This window comes from Erythrolamprus reginae, chromosome Z, assembly GCF_031021105.1.
Source record: "Erythrolamprus reginae isolate rEryReg1 chromosome Z, rEryReg1.hap1, whole genome shotgun sequence".
Lineage (NCBI taxonomy): Eukaryota > Metazoa > Chordata > Lepidosauria > Squamata > Dipsadidae > Erythrolamprus > Erythrolamprus reginae.
This window is the reverse complement of record NC_091963.1, coordinates 121,916,489-121,938,743: the sequence shown is the minus strand read 5'-3', so window position 1 is coordinate 121,938,743 and position 22,255 is coordinate 121,916,489. Positions and strand designations below refer to the sequence as shown.

Below are 22,255 nucleotides of genomic sequence, written 5' to 3'. Positions count from 1 at the left end.
TGACTTTTCCGGAAGAAAAGTAAACAAAGCTTCCAAGATCTGCTCACATTTCAACATCACTCCATGATCTACGCTGGTTGCCAATTGGTCTCTAGGCACAATTCAAAGTGCTGGTTATGACCTACAAAGCTCTATATGGCTTAGGATCAGACTACCTTTGGAACCGTTTTCTGCCTCATGCGGCTGGTTAGGTCCAACAGAGTCGGCCTTCTCCAAGTTCCATATATGAGTTTATTTTCCTACATTCCAATATCATTCTTAAAATTTTTAATCTAGCCATGATGTAAAATTAAATAACACTTTGAAGTATCCTCAATTATATTTATATTTTAAGTGTCACACAAGCTGTAAGGTTCATTGCTCAATTTACATCACGAAAAATGTATCTATTTATTTAGTTTTCATTGTAAAACACAAAACATGATTTATTGTCTTCTTCACAGTGCACAAAGATTTTGCTCTTGTCACTAAAATGCTAATCCTCTTCCAGCATTTTCCTATACCAATAGAGGAACTTCCATGCATCAGATGGGCACCTGGGATAATTTACATACCTTGGTTGACCGTGCTGGACTGTATGTGTTTATTCTTTGTCTTATTATTCATTGGTCTCTTTCCCCAAAAATCCACTATCACAATGAAGAAACATTGCAAAATATATTTTTTGAACTTTTTTCTTCTGAACATGTGCAGAAACTGAGTTTCTAGCACTGTTTATGCCATCACCATCTTGTTTTCGGCTTCTTCTTTGTATTTTTTATTTTATTTTTTATTCCTTTTGAGTATGTGCAGAAACTGAGTTTTCACATTATGCATGTGGTCATGGTTTTGTTTTCAGCTTTTATTTTCAGATTTTTTGGCACTGTGCATGTGGCACAGGAAGAAGCTAACTGGCAGTGAGGTAAGTTAGAACTCACCCCTGATACGTAAGTATTTATCTCTCTTTGTGTGTAGACATATACAGAAACACAATATTGGCTGAACAAATGACAAGTATATTTTATAAAAATATTGAGAGATATGCAAACTAACTATTTTCTATTTACTGATTTTTTTTTCATAACCAAGCCCTTTTGTACAATTGATTTTCATAAATTATAGGGAAGCGTTAGAACTAAAACTATAGTTGAATTTCAATCCATATATTATTAGGAACTCTCTCCACTAGTGCAGAGTGTAACCTAATTAATTCATTTGGGTTTACATCTATTAAAGAGGCAATACTGTACTGTAAATATTCCCTCTGAAACTCCATTTTAAAGACCTTTTAAAGAAATATATATATTTAGTTGAACAAAACTAAAAATAAAATTTGGACTTTTCTTAAAATGCCAGATGTAGCTATGGATCTATATTTCTATCACTCAGAGAACCAAAGCCTAGCAAACAAAAAAGAAAATATAGGAATGAAGGTAATTGTTTTAATTCTTCCAACCTTTTTATAAACCTTTCCTTGAACTTCTACAAGGAAGGTATTCAGATATCTAAATCTGGTACACTACCATTTCACTATTTTTAATAACCATGATACTGGAAGTAATGTAGATTTATTTTAACCTTTGCCTTTCATGTTATGTACTGTTTTGTTTCAGAGTGTATTTTTCTTTACTTTTCTTGAAATCATGCATTAATATTTCAGCATACATTTAATATTAATTAATGAAAATATAATATATAGATTTTTTTGATTAAATAGATTCATATCATATTTCTCCAATCCTCTTTGTTTTCCACTATGTCCAATTCACAATGGAAATGGAAAACTATTTTTTCCAGCTTTGATCATTTTGTTATAAGGCTCATACTATTAGAAAACTGAGATGATGCAAACATAGTTTCTGAGAATTAATGTTAGAGAGTACAGAAAATTGAGGAATAAATCGTTGCATTTCAGTTTTTGACTTGTATTATTTGTTTATTTTCTAGCAGAAAACTACTGATTTGTAGCATCGTAAAGTTCTTGTCATTTTTTAATTCTGCTTTTCATTAAATTAATTAATTAATTCTCATTGCAAGAAAGGAAGAATTGATTGATTTATTAATTAATTAATTAATTAATTATCTCTTGTAATGAGAATAGAATGCCATTCAAGCATGCTACATCTTCTATCAAAAGCTGAAAAAGTATTTCTAATGGGTAAAAGTTCTATACAACCTTTTTTGTACAACGAAGCCCTACAAAGATTTTAAACAGGAAAATTGACTCAGTTAATTGTTGGAGAAATGCTGCTGAAGATTTTGGTGTTTATGATCTATATTGGATTTCCACAAAAGTTAAATTATATGGAAAGAATCACAGATTCTGAAGATTTGAAAATAAGCATGTGGGTAATGTGCATAATGTATGTGCATAATGGATAAGGGTGTTTCACAAACAATTGTCTCTGTGTGTATTTTTGAATCATCCTTATCCACTATGTACATGCACTATGAACATTACCCACAGTAAAATATGGCAAATGCATAAAGATCTTCCTTCTGCTGTCTTTTAGAAGATTATTCCAAAAAGTATATTATGCATATTAGTTTGGAGTTTTGTTCTTATTTACTTCTATTGTTAAGTGAAGTGGCTTTAACTTGTTAAAAACTGAAATAGATTAGATTAGATTTATTCGATTTGTATGCCACCCCTCTCTGGAGACTCGGAGCAGCTCACAACACAAAACATGATACAAATTCAACAATAAAAAAGCAATTTAAAACCCTATGTATAAAAAACAATCCTACATCTCAGACAAACCTTGCATAAAATGGGAAACGGAAATGTTATATCATCACATGAATACATAAGGCTATTCATATATTCTACATAAGAAATTTTTTTTTGACTTTTTATTTCCGTCATTCCTTCCTCCTATACACATATCCAGTAATCATATTTTATGATATTCCATATAGTAAATAGCCTTTTTAAAAAATCAATAAAATATTTTTTTAAACAATACTTTTTTTCAAAATGTTTGCTTTTTAATGTGCTATTTTAAAGCGATTGTACTTTCCCAAGTTTGAAAGCACTAAATAAGGATGATCAATTTAACATTCTTAAATCTTATTAAGTTATGTGTATGGTTAAATAAAGCATTGAGAAAACTAATTTATTATCTCAATCATAATATTTATTAATAGAAATAATTAGATCATACCATAAAGAGATTTTCAATTCATTATCAGCTGAAAAGATATCTAGGCTTAAAAATATATAGAAATTACATTTAAATAAATGAAACTAAAGGTAAGATAAGATAAATTAACTTCTATAGAAAGAGAATAAATAATTCTGTAATTTATTATTTAAAAACAGGCATTCAATCCAGATTCCATAATACTTTGAATAAAAACATAAAAGACAACTGTAATTGTAATTAAATGCAACTGGTAGTATAAATAACTAAAATGATATAAAGGTATAAAATATTCTATTCTATTCTATTCTTGCACAAATACACAATATGCTGCAAACAAAATCTTTTCGTTTAGTTCATAACTACAAATAAAGGAGCAAAAAAAGTCAATTCAATTAAAAAAACTTAAGAAAGCATCAGTTCAGAACTAGAATTTTTTTGTTATATATTTGTCTTTTCAGTTTAAGGGGAAAATATTATTAATCTCTGTAGACATCTAGTTCCATTCAAACAGTTCCTATCCAAACTGTTAATACCATTTAGCAATACCGTACAATTTTCAAGAAGTCTTCAGATTTCCATTTTCTGAATAATGTTAGCAAATTATTAGCATTTTATTTTGATCCCCACAGAAAGAGATGATTCTAGGCTGAACTGGATCACAGCAAATAATCATCAAATAAGGCCTTGAAAACCAACATATGTTCCCAGTACAGAATAAAATATTAATAATGACAATTTGCATTACAAATAATCTCCAATTACTGCCAGAAATGCACAGATCACATGTAACACTTAATGTTTATTGTTTGAATTATAATTTAGAATTAAATAAATTATGTTTTCTTGTTAACCTATGATCTTTAGTTATATGATCAATTGCAATAGGGTAAGATGGCATTTTTGACAGATTATTAACTTCAGGACTGCATAAATCTTTGAATCTTGATTCCACTTAGTTTAACTGATTATTTAACACATTCTAAACAGAACTCTATCATGTCATTATTACCATCTTCAGTACGTTTATAGGGTGGTGGTGTTATATATAAATTTTAAATATTAAGACAATTAACCTTTTATATATTCAAACAGAGAAGATATATATAAAGCATTTTATTTCTAAGAGGATGAATCTGATCATCTTGATTGACCATGAGTTTTCAGAATAAAATACTTGGGGTTTTGTTGTGGTTATCCATTTAGTTTTGTATTAAGACATTAATTACCTTTAATATTACAAATAGTGGACTGGTTCCATCAGGAAATCATTAATCCTATTATGTATATATTTAGGTCACTGTAATCAAAGTTGCTGAAATAAGAAATCATTCTTCCATCACACAATTTATCCTGCTGGGCCTCACCGATTCTCCTGAACTGCAGATTCTTCTCTTCTGGGTCTTTGCCTTCATTTATGTTTTAGCACTCACTGTCAATTTTCTCCTTATTTTTATCATATCTAATTTCAAGAAACTCCACACACCGATGTACTTCCTCATATTCAATTTGTCCTTAATAAATATACTGTCTGTCTCAGTTACAATTCCTAGGTTACTTCAAAGTCTCTGGACCCATAGAAAAATGATTTCATTTAATGGCTGTATCACACAGGTATTTTTCATTATATGGGCCTTGGGGTCAGAGTTGGTCCTTCTCTCATTTATGGCTTTTGATCGCTATGCTGCCATCTGCCACCCTTTGCATTACACTATTATCATGAGGAAAGAAGTATGTGTTGGCATAGCAATCTTTGTATGGATTGCTGGAATGATAAATACTGCTGTACATACTGGACTTATGTTGCACCTTTCTTTCTGTGATTCCAATGTTATCCATCATTTTTTCTGTGATATACCTCCAGTATTAGATCTTGCTTGTTCGGATATTAGTATAAATGAGTTTATGACAAAGGTTGCAAATGTTGTGTATGGCATGGGTAGTTGTGGGTTGACTCTAACTTCCTATTTTTTCATATTGAGAACTATCTTCAGGATCCGTTCTATTGAAGGGAAGAAGAAAGCTTTCTCCACATGTTCCTCACATCTCTTTGTAATTAGTTTTTACTTTTCTGCAATCATCTACACATATATAAGACCCTCATCAGTCCATTCCCTAGATAAGGATAAGCTTGTGTCCTTGATTTATTCAGCGGTAACTCCAATTGTCAATCCGCTCATATACTCTTTGAGGAACAAAGACTTTAAAGAAGGTATGAAGGTACTCACTGGAAATTTCAGAATGCTTTCAAGATCTTAAGTTTCATCAGCAAACTGCTTCTATAGTTCTGATGTGATGAAAACCATATTTCATTATCATTCCATGCTATCTTTTATACTTGGAGTCTCTTATTCAATATTATTATTATTATTATTATTATTATTATTATTATTATTAATTAGATTTGAATGCCACCCATCTTAGCATACTCGGGGTGGCTATATAAAATGCTATATAAAATATAAAATGCATACATCCATATTTGAAAAATAAAAATAAAACAATATATAGTTATTATCTTTAAATGTTATTATATCTTTTAATGATATAATTTTATGTTATTGTTAATCTATATAGTATAGGTCTCTAAAAGTTAATTAATGATCAATTTTTGATGTCTGAATTAATCACAGTTTTGATATGGTATCAGATATAGAGAAACTTTTCAAAATGATAGTTTTTCATAATGTATATGTTCAAATTAGTAGGCAAAGGGAAAAGGTTTTCAAAAAATTGAAAATTGGAAGCCAACTTGAGATGGTCTTGGTATATTCGGGTTTCTTCCCGTCTAGGTTTTTGAAATTTCTGGCGAAGTTTCGACAAGGTCCCACTCATCATCTTCAGGCTGGTGTTTCTGTCCTTGTTCAAAGTCATAGAATTACAAGTTTCTGATATGCAGGGAATTTTTTTTACAGGGTCTCAAAATGCATTTCAGGTCTAAAAACATCTGAGGGGAAAAGCAGGGTTAATACAGCTCATCTGTCTGGAAACAACACTGCATTTTGGATATAAATACATTAGAAGGTGTCCAGAGATACTTTATGAAAAAGCCTTCCACTCCTCTAATCTCAACAGAATATCTTATGGAATCAGACTGGAAATCTGAGACTTTTGATTTGAGATTTTTTGAACATTTTCTATTTTTTGCGGTGTGTGTGTGATTTATTTATTTATTTATTCTGCTCATATGCAGAAGCCAGGTTTCCAGTACTGCACATGTGTGGCCATTTCGTTTGGGGCGTGTTATATTTTTTAATTATTTTTTTGGGGGGGGGGTTCTGTACTGTGCCAACCCAGGAAGGAAGGAAGGAAAGAAGGAAGGAAGGAAGGGGAGGGAGGGGAAGGGAAAGGAAAGGAAGGAGGGAGGGAAGAAGGAAGGAAGGGGAGGGGGAAGTAAAGGAAAGGGAGGAAGGAAGGAAGGAAGGAAGGAAGTGGAGGGGAAGAAAGGGCAGGGAAAGGAAAGGAAAAGAAAAGAAAGAAGGAAAGAAAAGGAAAGAAGGGAAGGGAGGAGAGGGGAGGGAAGGGAAGGAATGGAACTGGGAAAAGATAGGAAAGAAAATAGAAGGAAAGATGGAGGAGAGGAACTACAGCTATAGCTCTGGAATATGGTACTGCTAGTCACTGTCAGTCTGCCCATCTTTGTTTTCCTTCATTGAGATTGACCACGCTTCTTGAGAGAAGGAAAACAAAAGTGGTTTCCAGGCTGTGTGCCTGGACCAGGCACTTTCTCTCAGATAGATTACCTCCGAAGGCGCTTAGAGTCCTCAGCCCTATGAGAACAACATCCTAGCAACTTGGCTAAAAACACTCACTTTTTGCTGCAACAGGGAGCACAGCCCGACAAATCTGCTCACAGTCCCACGCAAATAATTCGAAATAGTTTTGGACTTACCAGGTCTTCAACGGCATTCCACTGGTGCGGGATCTCTTTGTCACGCTGTGTATTGACAGCCCCCAGAGACATCCAGAGACATTCAGTAGTTAAATAGTTAACTCTGTATGTTAATTTAGCTCCCCCCATTTATGATGTAAACCCTGTCTAGTCACTTCCTCTCTGTTCCGGAAGAGAAGGAAGAATCCATCTTTCAAGAAAACTCTCTAACTATGTAGACTTGTTTTCTGAGCCTGTGATCAGGCATATTTTGATTTTATACTTTTATACAAATAAAGTAACTTCGTTTTGAAGCTTTTCTCTCATTTTATCCATCGACCTCCACAGTTAGTTTCATTTTCAGCTCACGCGAGCTGTGATTGATGATTCTAATAGCGACATGGTAAGCAGTGGTTGGTTCAATACTAATCAAAGCTGCCGTGCTTTTTGCAATGCTAGCCAAAAGGAAGAAGAAACTTTTTTCCCAAAGTTTCATCAATGAAATTTCACAAGACCAACTTGATGGTTTAAAAAATCTCATCCACGTATCGGAAGAGAAAAGAAATCTCATCATGGCAGAGCAACAGACTCTCCAAGCTGCAGAACTGGCACCCCCTCAGCAAACAGAAAGTTCTCATTCTTACTTGATTGGAAAGGGGGAGGAAACTATCATGGGCCAACCCTTGGAAAGGTTTTCAGAGCACTTAACTGAAGAATGTGAAGGGGGATCCATCCTTATCTGTTCAGACTTTCCGAGTATTCAGTCTTCACAGCTCCCTTTGAAAGTTAAAGCCAAAGCTAAGCATTGTGATGATAATCTGTCTCAAGGCTCAATTAAAAGCAGAGAATCACTTTCTGAGTTAGACAGAGTTGAAAATGCAATTGCCAGATCCGAGCATCAAATTCAGGATTTGCAATCATATTGTGCCTATCTAGACAGCCTTGGAAATGCTATAACTTTAAAACAAAGAGCTACACATGATAATTATATGGATGAGTTGAATGTCTCTAGAAGACAGTTGAGAGATCTAAAGGAAATGCAAATCAAGCTTTTAAAAGATCATTTTGGGCTTCTCTCCATTAATCAGTCCGAGCATGCCCAGTATCACGAGGCCACCTCATCAGGCAAAGGAATGTCTTTGTCTCTCGATATTCAAAACGAGCATGCGCCAAGAGATAGGAAAATTCTTCCAGGCTTATCTCAAACAGAAAGGGGGGCTACGTATGCTGAAGCAGCTGCAGAAACCTATAGTGCAGCAACGGCCTCTAGTGGATGGCATGGCTAAAAACCTAAGCCAACATCTGAAATCAGGGATTTTAATGCTCAGAGTTTTTATGATGAAAGAAAGTGTTTAACAGAAAATGTTTTTAATCAATCTGCTGTTAAGCCACAAGTGTCACAGGCATCCCAAGCTGCACATATGCAACGGAACCGACGCTCACAAGTTCCAGCTCACCCTGTACAGCAACAGAGGCAACCCCTCTTGCCACCTCATCTGCCACAACCAGTACAGGCTCCTCAGCCTGTCCACTTGCTGCCGGTTCTTGTGCCACAGGTGCAACAACCAGCAGCGCTGCCAGCTGCATCCACAAGGCAAGCAATCACCTTAGCAATGCTGAAAGGTGAGTCAAAGTTAAAGAGCAATGGTCATAATTATAAGACCTGGCTACATCAGATGCGGCTGATATTGCTTACTCAGCAGGTAGATCATATGGCATTTGATTCACCAATTAAACAATGGAATGAGGAAGAAAGGGAAGCGGACATCAGGGCGACCCTCCTTATTCTCATGTCCCTTGATTCTGATCTGTCAATGAGATACCCACATGACATTACAGCAGGAGAACTTCTAGAGTCCCTTGAAGGATTGTTCAGGTCAATTTCAGAAGAAGGCAATTTCCTTTTGCTTTCTGAATTTCATTCAGCCAACTTAAAGCCTGGGGATGAAATTACTCCACATTTGTCTAAGCTGTTAGCAATGCACAAAGACTTGACGGAGCGTGGCTATAATCTGGATTTTCTACAAGTCAATGCTGCAATCATAAATTCCCTTGGCCCTGAATGGAAGGAGGCTGTATTTAAATTCAACAGCTTGCCACTAGGCCAAAGAACTACACAGAGACTCTGTAACATGTTATTTGAAGAAGAAGGATTTCTGCACACTAGACTCAGACCAATGTCATCTGCATACAAACCTACCTTAGCTAAGAACTATCAACAAAAAGGTTACACTTCGAGATACACACACCAGAAACAACCTAAGAAAGATGACACTCCACTATCTCAATCCAGTGATCAACCAAGTGCTCAATCTGGCGACTCTGAATCTCCTTCATATCCTACTCAACCCAAAGGAGTGCGTTCGAGAGGATCCAGGGGTCGAGGCTCCGGGAGTTCCAGATCAACTCAACGAGACTCAAAAGGTGAGAAATGTGTTTATGTCAACACTCTCCTCCTCAACACTGTTCCAGACAAGAGTCCACAGTTTGCCATCCATCACTTATGGACATTAGACAGCGGAGCAGCCATTCACATCGCATACCAGAAGGAACTTTTCACCAAATTCCACAAGACTGACGTCAAAGAAGTGGTTGGAGTAGCAGCTCATCTCTGCAAAGTCGAAGGAGAAGGAACTGTCTATGTGAAAGAACTGGACAGACACATCTTGCGTGTTTTCTACATTCCAAGTGCCAAGGTGAACATACTCAGCCTGTACCGCCTGAATGAAGACTTAGGGACTAAAGTGACTCATGAACTAACAGAAACTTACATCTTGAAGGATGACAAAGTCCTTGCTACTGGTATCCCTATCAGAGGTGTTTATTACTTAAAGCCAAAACCTCCTCCAAAGGGTGATGTAAGTATGAAAGTTCCAAAGGGCGAAGGCACAGGTCCAGAGAGAAAATCTGCTGCCACTATAGCTGCAAAGGCTCATAAAGCCAATGAAGTCCAAGAGGTTCCTAATGCTGTCTCAAATGTTAAACCTGTATTAACAAACAAATCTTTTCATTCCAGTTGTATTCATAGATGGCACCATCGCTTGGGCCATGCATCTTATCCAGTTTTAGCAAAGATGCCTGAGTTTGTGAATGGTTTTAAAATTGATGCTGATTGCAAGGTTCATCTTGATTGTAAGGTTTGCAATACAGCCAAATCAAAAGCAACTCCGATTGCTAAGCATGCCCTACGCTTGTCTACATGCATTTTTGAATTGGTCCACACCGACATTGACGGTCCATTTCGGTCAACTAAAGGTAACTGTAAGTATTTCTTGACTATTGTTGATAGTTACTCTAGATATGGTTTTGTGTTTCTAATGAAACAAAAATCTGAGACTTTTCAGATCTTTAAAGACTTTGCTGCAGAGGTACTTACGCAATATGATGTCTGGATCAAAAGAATTCAAAGTGATCGTGGTGGAGAATTCATGTCCCAGCAGTTCCAAGGATGGATGAAAAGAAATGGAATCCGTCAACAAACATCAGCACCTTCATTTCCGGCCCTTAACGGTATTGCAGAGAGGAGGCAAGGAATCCTACAGACTATGATTCGTTGTCTTCTAGAGGATGCTGACATGGACAATTTGTACTGGGGTGAAGCACTAAGGTATGCTAATTACATTGTTAACAGAACCTGGAGTAGTGTTATACAAGAGACTCCTTATTACTTGCTTCATTCAAAGAAGCCTGATGTTCAAAACATCCACATCTTTGGCTGCTATGCCACTGTTAACATTCCACTTGACCAAAGAAGAAAGGGAGGTCCAGTGTCACAGAGAATGAGATTCATCGGCTTTGATGAAAGCTCTAAGTACTACAAATTTGCTGACACTTACCACAGAGCTGTTGTTTCTAATTCAGCTAAATTTGAGAAAGATGCTAATTGGTCCAGAATACATAGTAATGATACTTCAGTTTATTTTCCTAAGGATGATCTTGAAGGTGCAGCGAAACCTGACTCTCAGGCAGCTGTTCCAGATGACTCAGATGTTCCAGATGATGGACAGTCTTCAACAGTCGCAGATGATGTTCCTGATGATGCAATTGAAGACGGAGATGATCATGATGAAGGATGGACCAAGCTTCAAAGGCGTTCACAGAGAACCACCAAAGGAACTCCTCCAAAGGGATATCAACAGCAAGTATTACACAAACCTTTTCCTTTCTTATGTAACAATGTTACACTTCCTCCTGAGAATTTTTCTCAAATAAGACATTTACCTGAATCTGAACAAGAGAAATGGTATGAGGCTATGGAACATGAACTGGACTGTTTAAAGAAACTTAAGGTGTTCCAACAAGTTGAGCCTCCAGCAAACAAGAAGATTATTGGCACACGTTGGGTGTATAAGGTCAAACAAAAACCAAATGATGAAAAGCTGTACAAAGCAAGACTTGTAGCACAGGGGTACTCACAGGTGTATCCTGCAGACTACACTGATATCTTTTCACCCGCTGTCAGCAATGAAAGTGTCAAAATTGCCCTAACTACCACTATTGCTTTGAACTTAGAGGTTTTTCAGTTCGACGTTGAGACTGCCTATTTGAACGCTGATCTAAATGAAGAGATCTACGTCAAGAGTGCACCCGGGTTCCAGGACCGAGAAGGGGATGTCTGGTACCTGCAGAAAAGTCTCTATGGATTGGAACAGAGTGTCCTCATGTGGTACCGCTGCCTCATTGAAAAGCTAAATTTAATGGGCTTTATTAAGTCCATTTCTGATGAATGCGTGTTTATAAAAGGGCAAGGTAAAGTTTATGAAATTATTCTTGTTTATGTTGATGATATTGTTTACATTGGTCCCAACAAACGCATGAGTGAAACTTTTGCCAAGGGTCTAGAAAAACATTTCACTTTAAAAAGCCTAGGGCATATTAATGATTATCTAGGTGTTCAAATTGAGAAAACTGAGAAGGGTTCTCTCTTTCACAAGAAAGTAAGGTTGACCAACTTTTGCATAACTGTAACATGTCTGATGCACATACTTGTCGTTCTCCTATGCAAACTGATTTTTTCAGGTTAATTCAACAAGAGTACCCTCTATTTGAAAACCAAATGCTGTATCGGTCAGTAATTGGATCATTACTATACATCAGCAGTTGGACAAGACCCGACATTTCACTGAGTGTGAATCTTTTGTCCCGGTATGTTGGCAAAGCGACTATGTTTCATTGGTCATGCATAAAGAGACTGCTGAGATACATGAAACTTACAAAGGACATGAAGTTGTTCCTAGAGCCGAAACATGATAACTATCCTGAAGTGATTTGCTACGCAGATGCTGACTGGGCAGGTGATGTAGAAACACGAAAAAGTACTTCTGGTTACATAAAGTTTTTGAATGGTTATCCAATTTATTGGAAAGTTAGAAAACAAGTTTATTTCTTGATCTTCAACTGAGGCTGAATACGCATGTGTTTCTGATTGCTGTAATGCTTTAACCTTTGTTTCTGCTCTCATTAATAGTATTTGGGAAAGTCCCATGAAACTCATTGTTATTATGGAAGATAATGTTTCAGTTACATTCATAGCTGATGCTGAATATGTTGGAGCTCATTCACGGCACATTGACATAAGGTATAGAAATACCAGAGAAAGCACGAAAGAGGGATTCGTGAAAATACAGTATGTGCCTACTACTGAACAAATTGCTGATCTGCTGAATAAGCCATTGCCAGCTGACCAACACAAATACCTATCCAAGAAAAAGTGCCTTCTGTGAACCGATGTCCCTGATGGCTGCCAAAGAAGGGGTGTCACGCTGTGTATTGACAGCCCCGAGAGACATCCAGAAACATTCAGTAGTTAAATAGTTAACTCATGTATGTTAATTTAGCTCCCCCCATTTATGATGTAAACCCTGTCTAGTCACTTCCTCTCTGTTCCGGAAGAGAAGGAAGAATCCATCTTTCAAGAAAACTCTCTATGTAGACGTGTTTTCTGAGCCTGTGATCAGGCATATTTTGATTTTATACTTTTATACAAATAAAGTAACTTCGTTTTGAAGCTTTTCTCTCATTTTATCCATCGACCTCCGCAGTTAGTTTCATTTCAGCTCACGCGAGCTATGATTGATGATTCTAGTAGCGACACTCTTCCCCTGGTAGGCGGCGGCATGGCTGCAGACTCCTTGGATGGAGGAGCTCCACAGGCAAGGCCTGGAGCTCTCAGCAGCAGCTCAGAGGAGCCGACCTCCTCTCAGCCTGATATCCAAGAGTTGAATGATCTGCGCAGGTCTGAGCGGGAAAGTCGTAGACCCAGCAGATTGGACAACTTCATCACATGGTTAAACTAACTGACCTTCTCCTGAACTAAGAGGGGAGGGGTGTTAAATAATCATGAAGAAGGTTCCAGAGTTCAGAATCTGCATGGAGCCTCATAAGCCATCCTGATTGGTTGCTTCATTTGGTGGGAGACTTGTTACCATGTCAGATAGAGTTTGTTACTTTATGAACCCTATAAATACAAAGCCGTGGCACTTTCTTTTAGAGCGATTTTAACTGTAACCCGTTTGCATTAACCCTGTCAGCTCTAGCTGAATAAACAATAGCTAATTCTACAATTGCTAATTCTATCATTAGGATGAAAGCCCTAGCTAGAGGGCACCTATGGTGGCCAGGATTACCAGTCAACCAGTCAATTCTCCAAGTATTTTTCACGCTCCAATGTATTTTTTCTTGGTAAATTGAGATTGGCTATTACTATTAGTAAAGGGCAGCTATTTGCAGCTCTTCTCGAATGGCCAGGGTGATGTGTGTGCGTGCACATGCACGCGCACTTGTGCACTCCCTTTAACTTCCTTTACAGGAACAGATTCATTCCTGAAGCACAGCGCTGGATGCCTGGACCAGAAGCGCACCAACCATGACCCATGGCACCCATGGCAGCTGCCCCTCTCTGGACTTAGGGGTCTGTTATATCCTGGATTTTTTCTCACAAGAAAGTGAAGACTGCTAATTGGTTGACCACGCATATATATAGCTGGAAGACATGGCCTATTGTTGGTTGATTTTACTTGTAGTTGGCTGTGCTTTTGGTGTTAAATAAATTGTGAGTTAACAGACTGGCTTTTGCGTTCCTTCTTCCTTTATGAAGATTCAACTCTGGCGACGAGTTGGTTTCTTACTTCTCTGTGTTGTTGCTGATCTTTTCACCCTGTGCTCTGCCTCTGCCGAAGCCACGTCACCCAAATAAGCTTTTCGTCTGCTCACTCCTCTGTCATTGACCATTTTCCCTTCGCTGCTGGCCATTTCTACCACTGCTGCTGCTGTCTCTTCCTTCTGCTGCTGTGGGTGACTCTGCAGCCACCCCTGCCACCAAATTCTGTTCCTTGCTGCCATGGCCATCTCTACAGCTGCCCTTTCCCATGCCCCTCCTGGTTGTGCCTGGCCGAGGGCATCCCGGGTTCCAGCAATGCCTCAATGGTCTCCTCCCAAACTCTTGCAACTCCTTGATGGGTGGGCCACTTCATTGACCACCTCCCTAAGCTGCTCGGTCAGGAGATGTGCCACTTGGAGAGGTGGCTGATGTAGCAGCCTGCCCATCAAGGATCTGCAGGAGTCTGGGAAAGAGACCAGTGAGACGCTGCAGGAGCCTGGTTCCTCAAGAGCACCACAAGGCCTGCCCCGCCTTCTCTCAACCCAGCCCCCCAAGGAATCTGTCCCCCCTTCTCCAACAAAGAGCTTTGCCTCTCTGTACAGCATCTCTTCACCCGCAGGACTCCTGGGTGTGTATGTCTCTCTTCTTGGGGTGGGGAGGCAATGCAGAGAGGGGGGTTTCCCTTCTTCCTTCCTTCCCCTTCCTTCTTCCTTCATGTCTCCCTGGAGGGGCTCATCAAACTCACAAAAGAAGCCATTTTGGGGGGCGAAACTGCCCAGCTGCAGGATGCTGCTCAGGGAAGGGTGGGATGGGGCTCAGCAAATGGAGGGGACTGGCGGGCCACACCTCCTCCCCTCCTCACCCTTGTTGGGTTACTACATAAAAAAACCTGCGATGCACTGAAGCCACGAAAGGTGAATCACGAAGTGGCAAGGGAACACTATATTTTAAAAATGTTATTTTATGTTTGTTGTATCCACTGATAGGGATAAGAGGATAAACAAAATCACATGTAGAAATATATACTATAATAATAAATTTTAAATTCCACAAATTCTATGGAAAGTTATTTAACATGCTTTGACACATATCAAGTCAGTATTTTTTACAATTAGTACTGTGAATAATAATCCAAGTATTTCAGGTAATTTTAGCACAAGATGGCAATTTTAGAGACATGAAACTATTTTAATGAGTGAAATTGATGTGTGAAAATGATTTAGAGTTGGTTCTGTATGGAAATAGATGAAGGCTGATGATTAGGTTCAAGCAGTGACCTCTTCTGACCTTTTTCTGCTGCCTTCTGAATTTTGGATCTACCCATTTCAAATCCTGACAGTTTGAATTGTCTGAAGAACATCTGTCTGTAAGCTTTCAATCAAAAGCTGTTCTTCCATTTCAACCTCTCCCTCATTAAAATTATCTTCATCTCCTAAATCAGGTAAATTGACAGGCTCCATTTCACTTTCCCCCTCTGAATGTGAGTATTCCAACCGCTGACAAGACGCACACACAACAGTATCAACTTTTGATTCATTTTAAATTTCTGCTGCTTTACTGTAGTTACAGTAGCTCTTAAAATAACAGTAGAGACAGATATTTCACTGCCTTTGGAAGAAAATTATAAACTAATTTGTTAATGATTTAAATACAACCAAAGAAAGACACAATCTATTAAAGACAATAGAGAACATGGAAGTTTTCTTCATGTTTAGAAAGGGTAAATTATCAGGAATTGTTTTACTGAATTATTTATTGTCATGAACATTGTATTATTTTTTGGCATGCATTTGTCATTCTATATATTCCCAGTTAACTTGATTAAGAAACAAAAATGGGATATCTATATATCTATTATTATAGCCAATATCAATTGAAATAGTTTTAGCCCTCCTGAAGAGGTAATTCCTGATCTGGGCTTCTTAGTGAGCCTGACATTAATGACATCAATATATAACTATTAATGTTGACTGGAGTTTGCTATTTCCAGAAGCAAAGAATGGAGCAAAACCATCTCACTCCTTCCAATTCCTGCCTAAGACTTGTCAGGATAAATTATCTACAAAATGTCATTGTATGTGGGCATAAATGTTTCTATGGCCTGACCAAATTAAACTTTTATAGATTATTATTTTTGCTGTTACAATTTACACTCAAGTCTGTGATACTCACAATGAGGGCTTTTTTTTGAAGTTGGTGAATGTTGGAAGGTACCGTATGTCCATTAATGAACTCAGTATTTCCTGTTATGTTCTTCTACCTGCCTGATTTTTTACTTAATAACAAAAAGTAGTTGGTTTGCTGTTTGAAAGTAGAGACCTTGAAAGTAGATGTTCCAAAGTAACTAATGAGTATTTGAGTTAGGACATGTTAATTGGATTGATTTATTCTGTCTTCAGAAATTAAATTCTTGATACAGATACATTTGATCCTTTTGGGATTCCAACTTTACTCAGTTCCATGGCGCAGCTATATTTAGCTGTGCCGTCGTTGATTTAAAGAATGACAGACAGCAAATCTATGGTTAGTTTACAGAATGACAGAATAAATCTATGGTGATAAAAAAAATATTTTTCTTGTGATGAGAACAACAATATTTTGCTATTAGAAGACACAACAGCAACAAAAAAGAAAGAAAGAAAGAAAGAAAGAAAGAAGAAAACTTATTTAAATGTCATTCATGATATCATATATTTCAAGCCTGAAGAGAAAATTCATGGTAAGTTTAATAAAATTGCTAAACGATAAGTTAAGTTCTTTCTTTATATACTTTACATTTTAGAAAACTTTAACATTTAAAATCTCAATATATTTGTCAATTTCATCAACATGAATTAAACAGCAGCAAAAAATAGAACTGGGCTTTCTCATGTAACCAAATACGGTATCTTTTATCATAATTCAATTGCTTTTAAGAGGCTGATGGCAAGATGCAATCTGTGGACATTTCAAAATATGCTAATTACACAATTATTGCAGATAGGTATGATTTTCAAAATTATTAAGTCAGGCACCCAGAAATGCATACCACCTCTACTGTTGTTATCTTTTAAAAATATCAAACAGAAAATCATTTTTATGTTCTTAAAATGATAAGTCAAGTTCAAGTACAAATTCAAAAATTATATTCTATTGAAGAGCTGTGATTAAAAGATACATGACAAAATAGGCTATGTATTCAAGAGTGAAGTCTAACACCCTTAACACGCTGCTTTCTTTATTTTGCCTTTCTTCCTCTATCTTTTTCAGCATATTTTCACTTTATTAGTGCTTTTAATGCAAAATGTTAATGCAAATGCTTTGAAAGCATGTGCAAAACATAAAACAGCATGCAAGAACTCACTAGTAGGGATCTATTCTCCGGAAAATGTCCAGATATTTTTTTTAAAAAAAAGGATTAATCCAGATCTAGACTACTGTGACCATTTTGTTGATTTTTTTGGTGAAAAAACCTGAAACAATCTCAGAAATTCTTGTCCATAATTTTTTCTTTTCAATAACAATCTGGATGACTTTCAGTAGATAAAATGAAATCGCATATTATCAATATGAGTTTATTTACAAAGTCTTTAAAATGTGCTTGGGAGTATACAGGAGGATGTATGTAGTCTCTCTCTACAATACTTCAAACAAATTGCATTGTTTCTATCATCACATGACAGTTATGGAAGCATGCCACCTGAATCTAGCTGAATTCTAGAAAAGTTACCTCTGCTTTAAAGGTTTTACAGACAAGAGTTATACTTTTGTCCTTTGACAAGGCACTTTGGGAAGATTAAATTCAGTGCTATTCTACTAATCAATTGCTTTATGTGCCATTATATTTCTTGCATTGGAGTTTTGATTACCCACAAATAGTTTTTCTATCTGCATGCATTTATTTTGTGCATTGGTTTTATTCTAGCTATTTCACATTTCATATTCACTGTATTTTAGTATTTATCTCAGTTTACTATAATAAACATTAATATATTTATTATATATAACCCATCTTTTGTGGGTTTATCAGAAGATATTTATCAGAAGATAAATGGAAAAGTTTAACATTGTTTTTTTCTTTTTCTCTCCTCATATTTCCTTCTCTAATTTTGTTTTCTTTCACAAAATGTACAGTATTTACAGTGAATATAGACAAAAATGGTCTCAATTGATGTAAAAACATATACAACTCTGCATCTGCTTCTGATGAAAATCGGGATGCAAACCATCCTGGATATGTGTATTTTTGTTTTATGTTTGTGTTTTTATATGTCTGTCTTGTTTTAAATAAAAATTTTAAAAAAAATTAAAAAGGAAAAGTTTAACATTGTTAATAAAAAGGTTACATTTCTATTATTACAAGTCCTTTTTTAATTGCAAGTTTCTAGCTCCTAAACAGAATTAAAGGGCTGCTGTGATAAAAATTGCATTTAAAAAAAAGCAAAATGATCTAATTTGACCTGCTGCTTTGGTCTCCTTCTTGCATGATCCTAGTCTATAGAGAGTATGAATTTGGATTTCTCTGATACGTATGTCAGACCACAATAAATTAAGAAAGTTAGATATATATTTGGTATATCTATCATTTTTAAAATAAACCACCCTTCACTATAACCCAGGCAATATGATAACTGTGGCATTTAGCTGGAAAACAGGATAATTTTTCCCTTTGAAGATTCTTGTTACACCAGTTGATTTCACAATTTTAATCTTTCTTTCTCTGATATTTTGTGCCATATGATTTCTTTTTGGAAATTTTCCTATATTTCATTCCTACACAACTTCAATTATTCATATTGTTGATGGGCTTTGTGTGATGAAGACAACTTAGTCAATAATGTCAAGATGAAGAGGGAGAGGTTTGTGGGGGTTTTGGTCACCTTGCACCCTTTCCTGACACTTGTCATGACCAGAACAGGATTCTAGAATCCATAGTACTGAGGTAGCTTTAATAGTATATTTCTTTTTGAGATACAACTCATATCAATAAAGGCATCATTCATAGACAAAGACATATCAGTATTTCTTTCCATTTTAATATTGTCCAATAAATTTAGAAAAAATATTGAAGTTTGTATTCCTACTGAACACATTTTCCCTTAAAATTGGTGAAATTTCTCTCTGAAGTGTGTGTGTGTTTGTGTGTGCGTGCGCGCGTGTGTGTATAATCTTATAGATTATAGTTGTTGGCCATAAAAACTTATCTGCCTTGGATCATGGCCCCTGGTGGGGCCGAGAGGCAAAAAGGAAGCTGTGATGCTCCTTCAATTTACCAGGATGACTCAACAAAAAATCACACATAACCCCTTCCCTGGTACAAACTGATACAGGAGATGAGCCTGTAGTCTAATAGCTAAGGTCTCTGCTCTAGAGGCTCCGGGTTCAAATCCCAGTAAGGGTGTGGCTACCTGATGAAGGCAAGTAAACCCGAAATAGATCTACAGTAGTCTCCCTTCCTTTTCATTATCATCAAAATATGTTACACAGAGACACACACACACACAAATATTCATATTCATTCATATTATTTTATTCATCATTACTAAAAAGCCACTGCAAGCCTCCATAAAGGCAGTACTTTTTTCCTTTCCTTACTTTTTGTCTGTCTTTTCTTTTTAAAAAATAGTTGTTTTAACCACTATCAATATTTTGTTATATCACCAATCTATCACATGAACCTTCAATATATATTTATTTCATATGAAATAAGATATCAGTGTATTTATTTATGAAGAGATTTTCTGATCACGTCTTTAAGAACTGTTAACTAATCGAATTTTAATTTAACAAACATTCAGACAATGTTAATTTTCTTTGCAAAATATTGTAAAATATACAAAATATATTGTAAATATTGCAAAAAAAATTGCTTTTGTGTTGGTTGCTGAGTTATTGCTGATGTTTTCTGGTGACAGATTTCAATAACCTTTTTTCTGTATTACACATAAATAGGTTTCTATCTGCTTCCAAACTATTCACCTGTAATTTTAATTCCCTCAGAATTGAAAGGCTAATCAAAATCCAGTGCTGACTTTTTTGTCTAAAACTGAGAATAAATATTTTTGCTTCAGAATAGGGTATAATTTGTTGGTCTATGCAAAGAGTCTTGGTTCCAGTTAATACAGGAGGAGGGGAGTTTCACATACAAGACAGTACTTGTAGACTTGAAATGGCCAAAGAACTTTTGATAAATCTTTTTGGAAGCCTTGAATTGCCTAATTTAATTTTTCTTTTCTTTCAGATACTATACCTCTTAATACAATGGATAATATGTCACATCCTTCCTATTTTCTACTCCTTCAATTCTCAGAAGTCTGGGAATTACAGATACTCCACTTTGTTCTGTTTCTGATCCTATATCTGGTAATTATTTTAGGGAATCTCATTATTATTTCTGCTGTCATTTATGATCATCACCTTCACACACCCATGTATTTCTTCCTGATGAACTTGGCTATTCAGGACCTTGGCTCAGTTTCTACCATTATTCCCAAATCCATGGGCAATTCTTTCATGAACTCTAGAAACATTTCTTACTCTGGGTGTGTAGGTCAGGTTTTCTGTTTTGTATCCTTTGTTGAATCTGATTTCTTCCTCCTCACAGTCATGGCATATGATCGTTATGTTGCCATTTGCCATCCGCTGCACTATGGGATGGTGATGAATAGACAAGCTTGTGCACAAATGGTACTTTGTGCTTCATTAATGGGAATTTTCAATGGAGCAATGCATGCTACAGGCACATTTGCAGTCCCTTTTTGCTCCAATGTTGTCAATCAGTTCTACTGTGAAATCCCACAGTTACTCAAGCTAACTTGCTCTGATTCATACCAACCCGAACTTACTATTCTGGCAATCAATATTATGATAGAGGGAGCTTGCATTGTCTTCATCATCATAACATATGTGCTGATCTTCACAACAGTGCTAAGAATCCCTTCTGTTCATGGACGACAAAAAGCCTTTGCAACCTGCATTCCACACCTCACTGTATTTTCCATATTAATATCCACTGGGTGGTTTGCCTATTTAAAACCACCTTCTAATATTCCATCTAGTTTCAGTTTGGCACTGACTATGATATATACCTTTATCCCACCTCTGCTGAATCCAGTGATCTATAGCATGAGAAACAAAGAGCTCACAGTTGCCCTCACAAAATTATTTATTTCAGTATGTTCTTCTACATAAACTTATTTTAATGTTTTCATATCACAGTGAGTTTTGTATTGTCTTAATCATTTTCATATACAGTGGTGCTTCTACTTACGAACTTAATTCATTCCGTGACCAGGTTCTTAAGTAGAAAAGTTTATAAGAAGAAACATTTTTTCCCATAGGAATCAACATAAAAACAAATAATGTGTGTGATTCAGGAAACCACAGGGAGGGTGGAGGCCCTGTTTCCTCCCAGGAGATGTCTAGAGAGGCCCCATGAAGGCTTCTCCCCACCTTTTCCGGCCCTGTTTCCTCCCAGGAGATTCCTAGAGAGGCCCCACAGAGGCTTCTCTTCGCCTTTTCTGGCCCTGTTTCCTCCCAGGAGATTCCTAGAGAGGCCCCATGGAGGTTTCTCCCCACCTTTTCCGGTTACAGTTTCGGAGGCTCAGGTTTGTAAGTGGAAAATGGTTCTTGAGAAGAGGCAAAAAACCTTGAACACCCAGTTCTTATCTAGAAAAGTTCATAAGTACAGGCATTCTTAGGTAGAGGTACCACTGTACTGCATGCTAGGGAGATTAAAGATATTTTAAATAGGATATCACCAAAATTTAGGCAAAGCCATGTTCCAGAAAAAGTTTAAAACTAATATAAGGTTGAAACTTGAAAATTTGTCCATCTTCTGAACTTGAAAAAAAAATTAAATATCCTAACTATACACACTAATTATAAAAAAGATAGTGTTCTGATGTATTTGTTTATTCCCAGTATTTCAGTTTCAACCACAACAACACACAAGCACACAACAGATACAAACTTAAAGTAAACCACTCAAAACTCGACTACAGGAAATACGACTTAAGACCCAAAATTTACCCTTAGACTATCCACTGTTGACCTCTCCTGATTCCTAAGAGGTCAGTAAGGGGCATGCATAAATGCACCAGAGTGCATTTTTCCTCTGTTCTAATGTTTCTCTTTTACTAGTATCATGTATATAAATATTGTTATATCTTTGTGTACCACCAG

At 36.5% G+C, this 22,255-nt stretch overlaps 2 protein-coding genes across 2 annotated transcripts; both read left to right on the top strand.

Moving 5' to 3' along the window:
• The first annotated feature begins 2,223 nt into the window (after window positions 1-2,223).
• Window positions 2,224-5,381, top strand: LOC139153962 (olfactory receptor 13G1-like). The gene is made up of 2 exons (XM_070728389.1): window positions 2,224-2,328; window positions 4,419-5,381. Exons 1-2 carry the CDS (start codon window positions 2,224-2,226, stop codon window positions 5,379-5,381), a joined length of 1,068 nt encoding a protein of 355 aa, XP_070584490.1.
• A 14,951-nt stretch (window positions 5,382-20,332) lies between these two features.
• LOC139153481 (olfactory receptor 14A16-like) lies at window positions 20,333-21,262 on the top strand. Its single transcript, XM_070727459.1, has one exon. It carries the CDS (start codon window positions 20,333-20,335, stop codon window positions 21,260-21,262), a length of 930 nt encoding a protein of 309 aa, XP_070583560.1.
• Window positions 21,263-22,255: the final 993 nt, after the last annotated feature.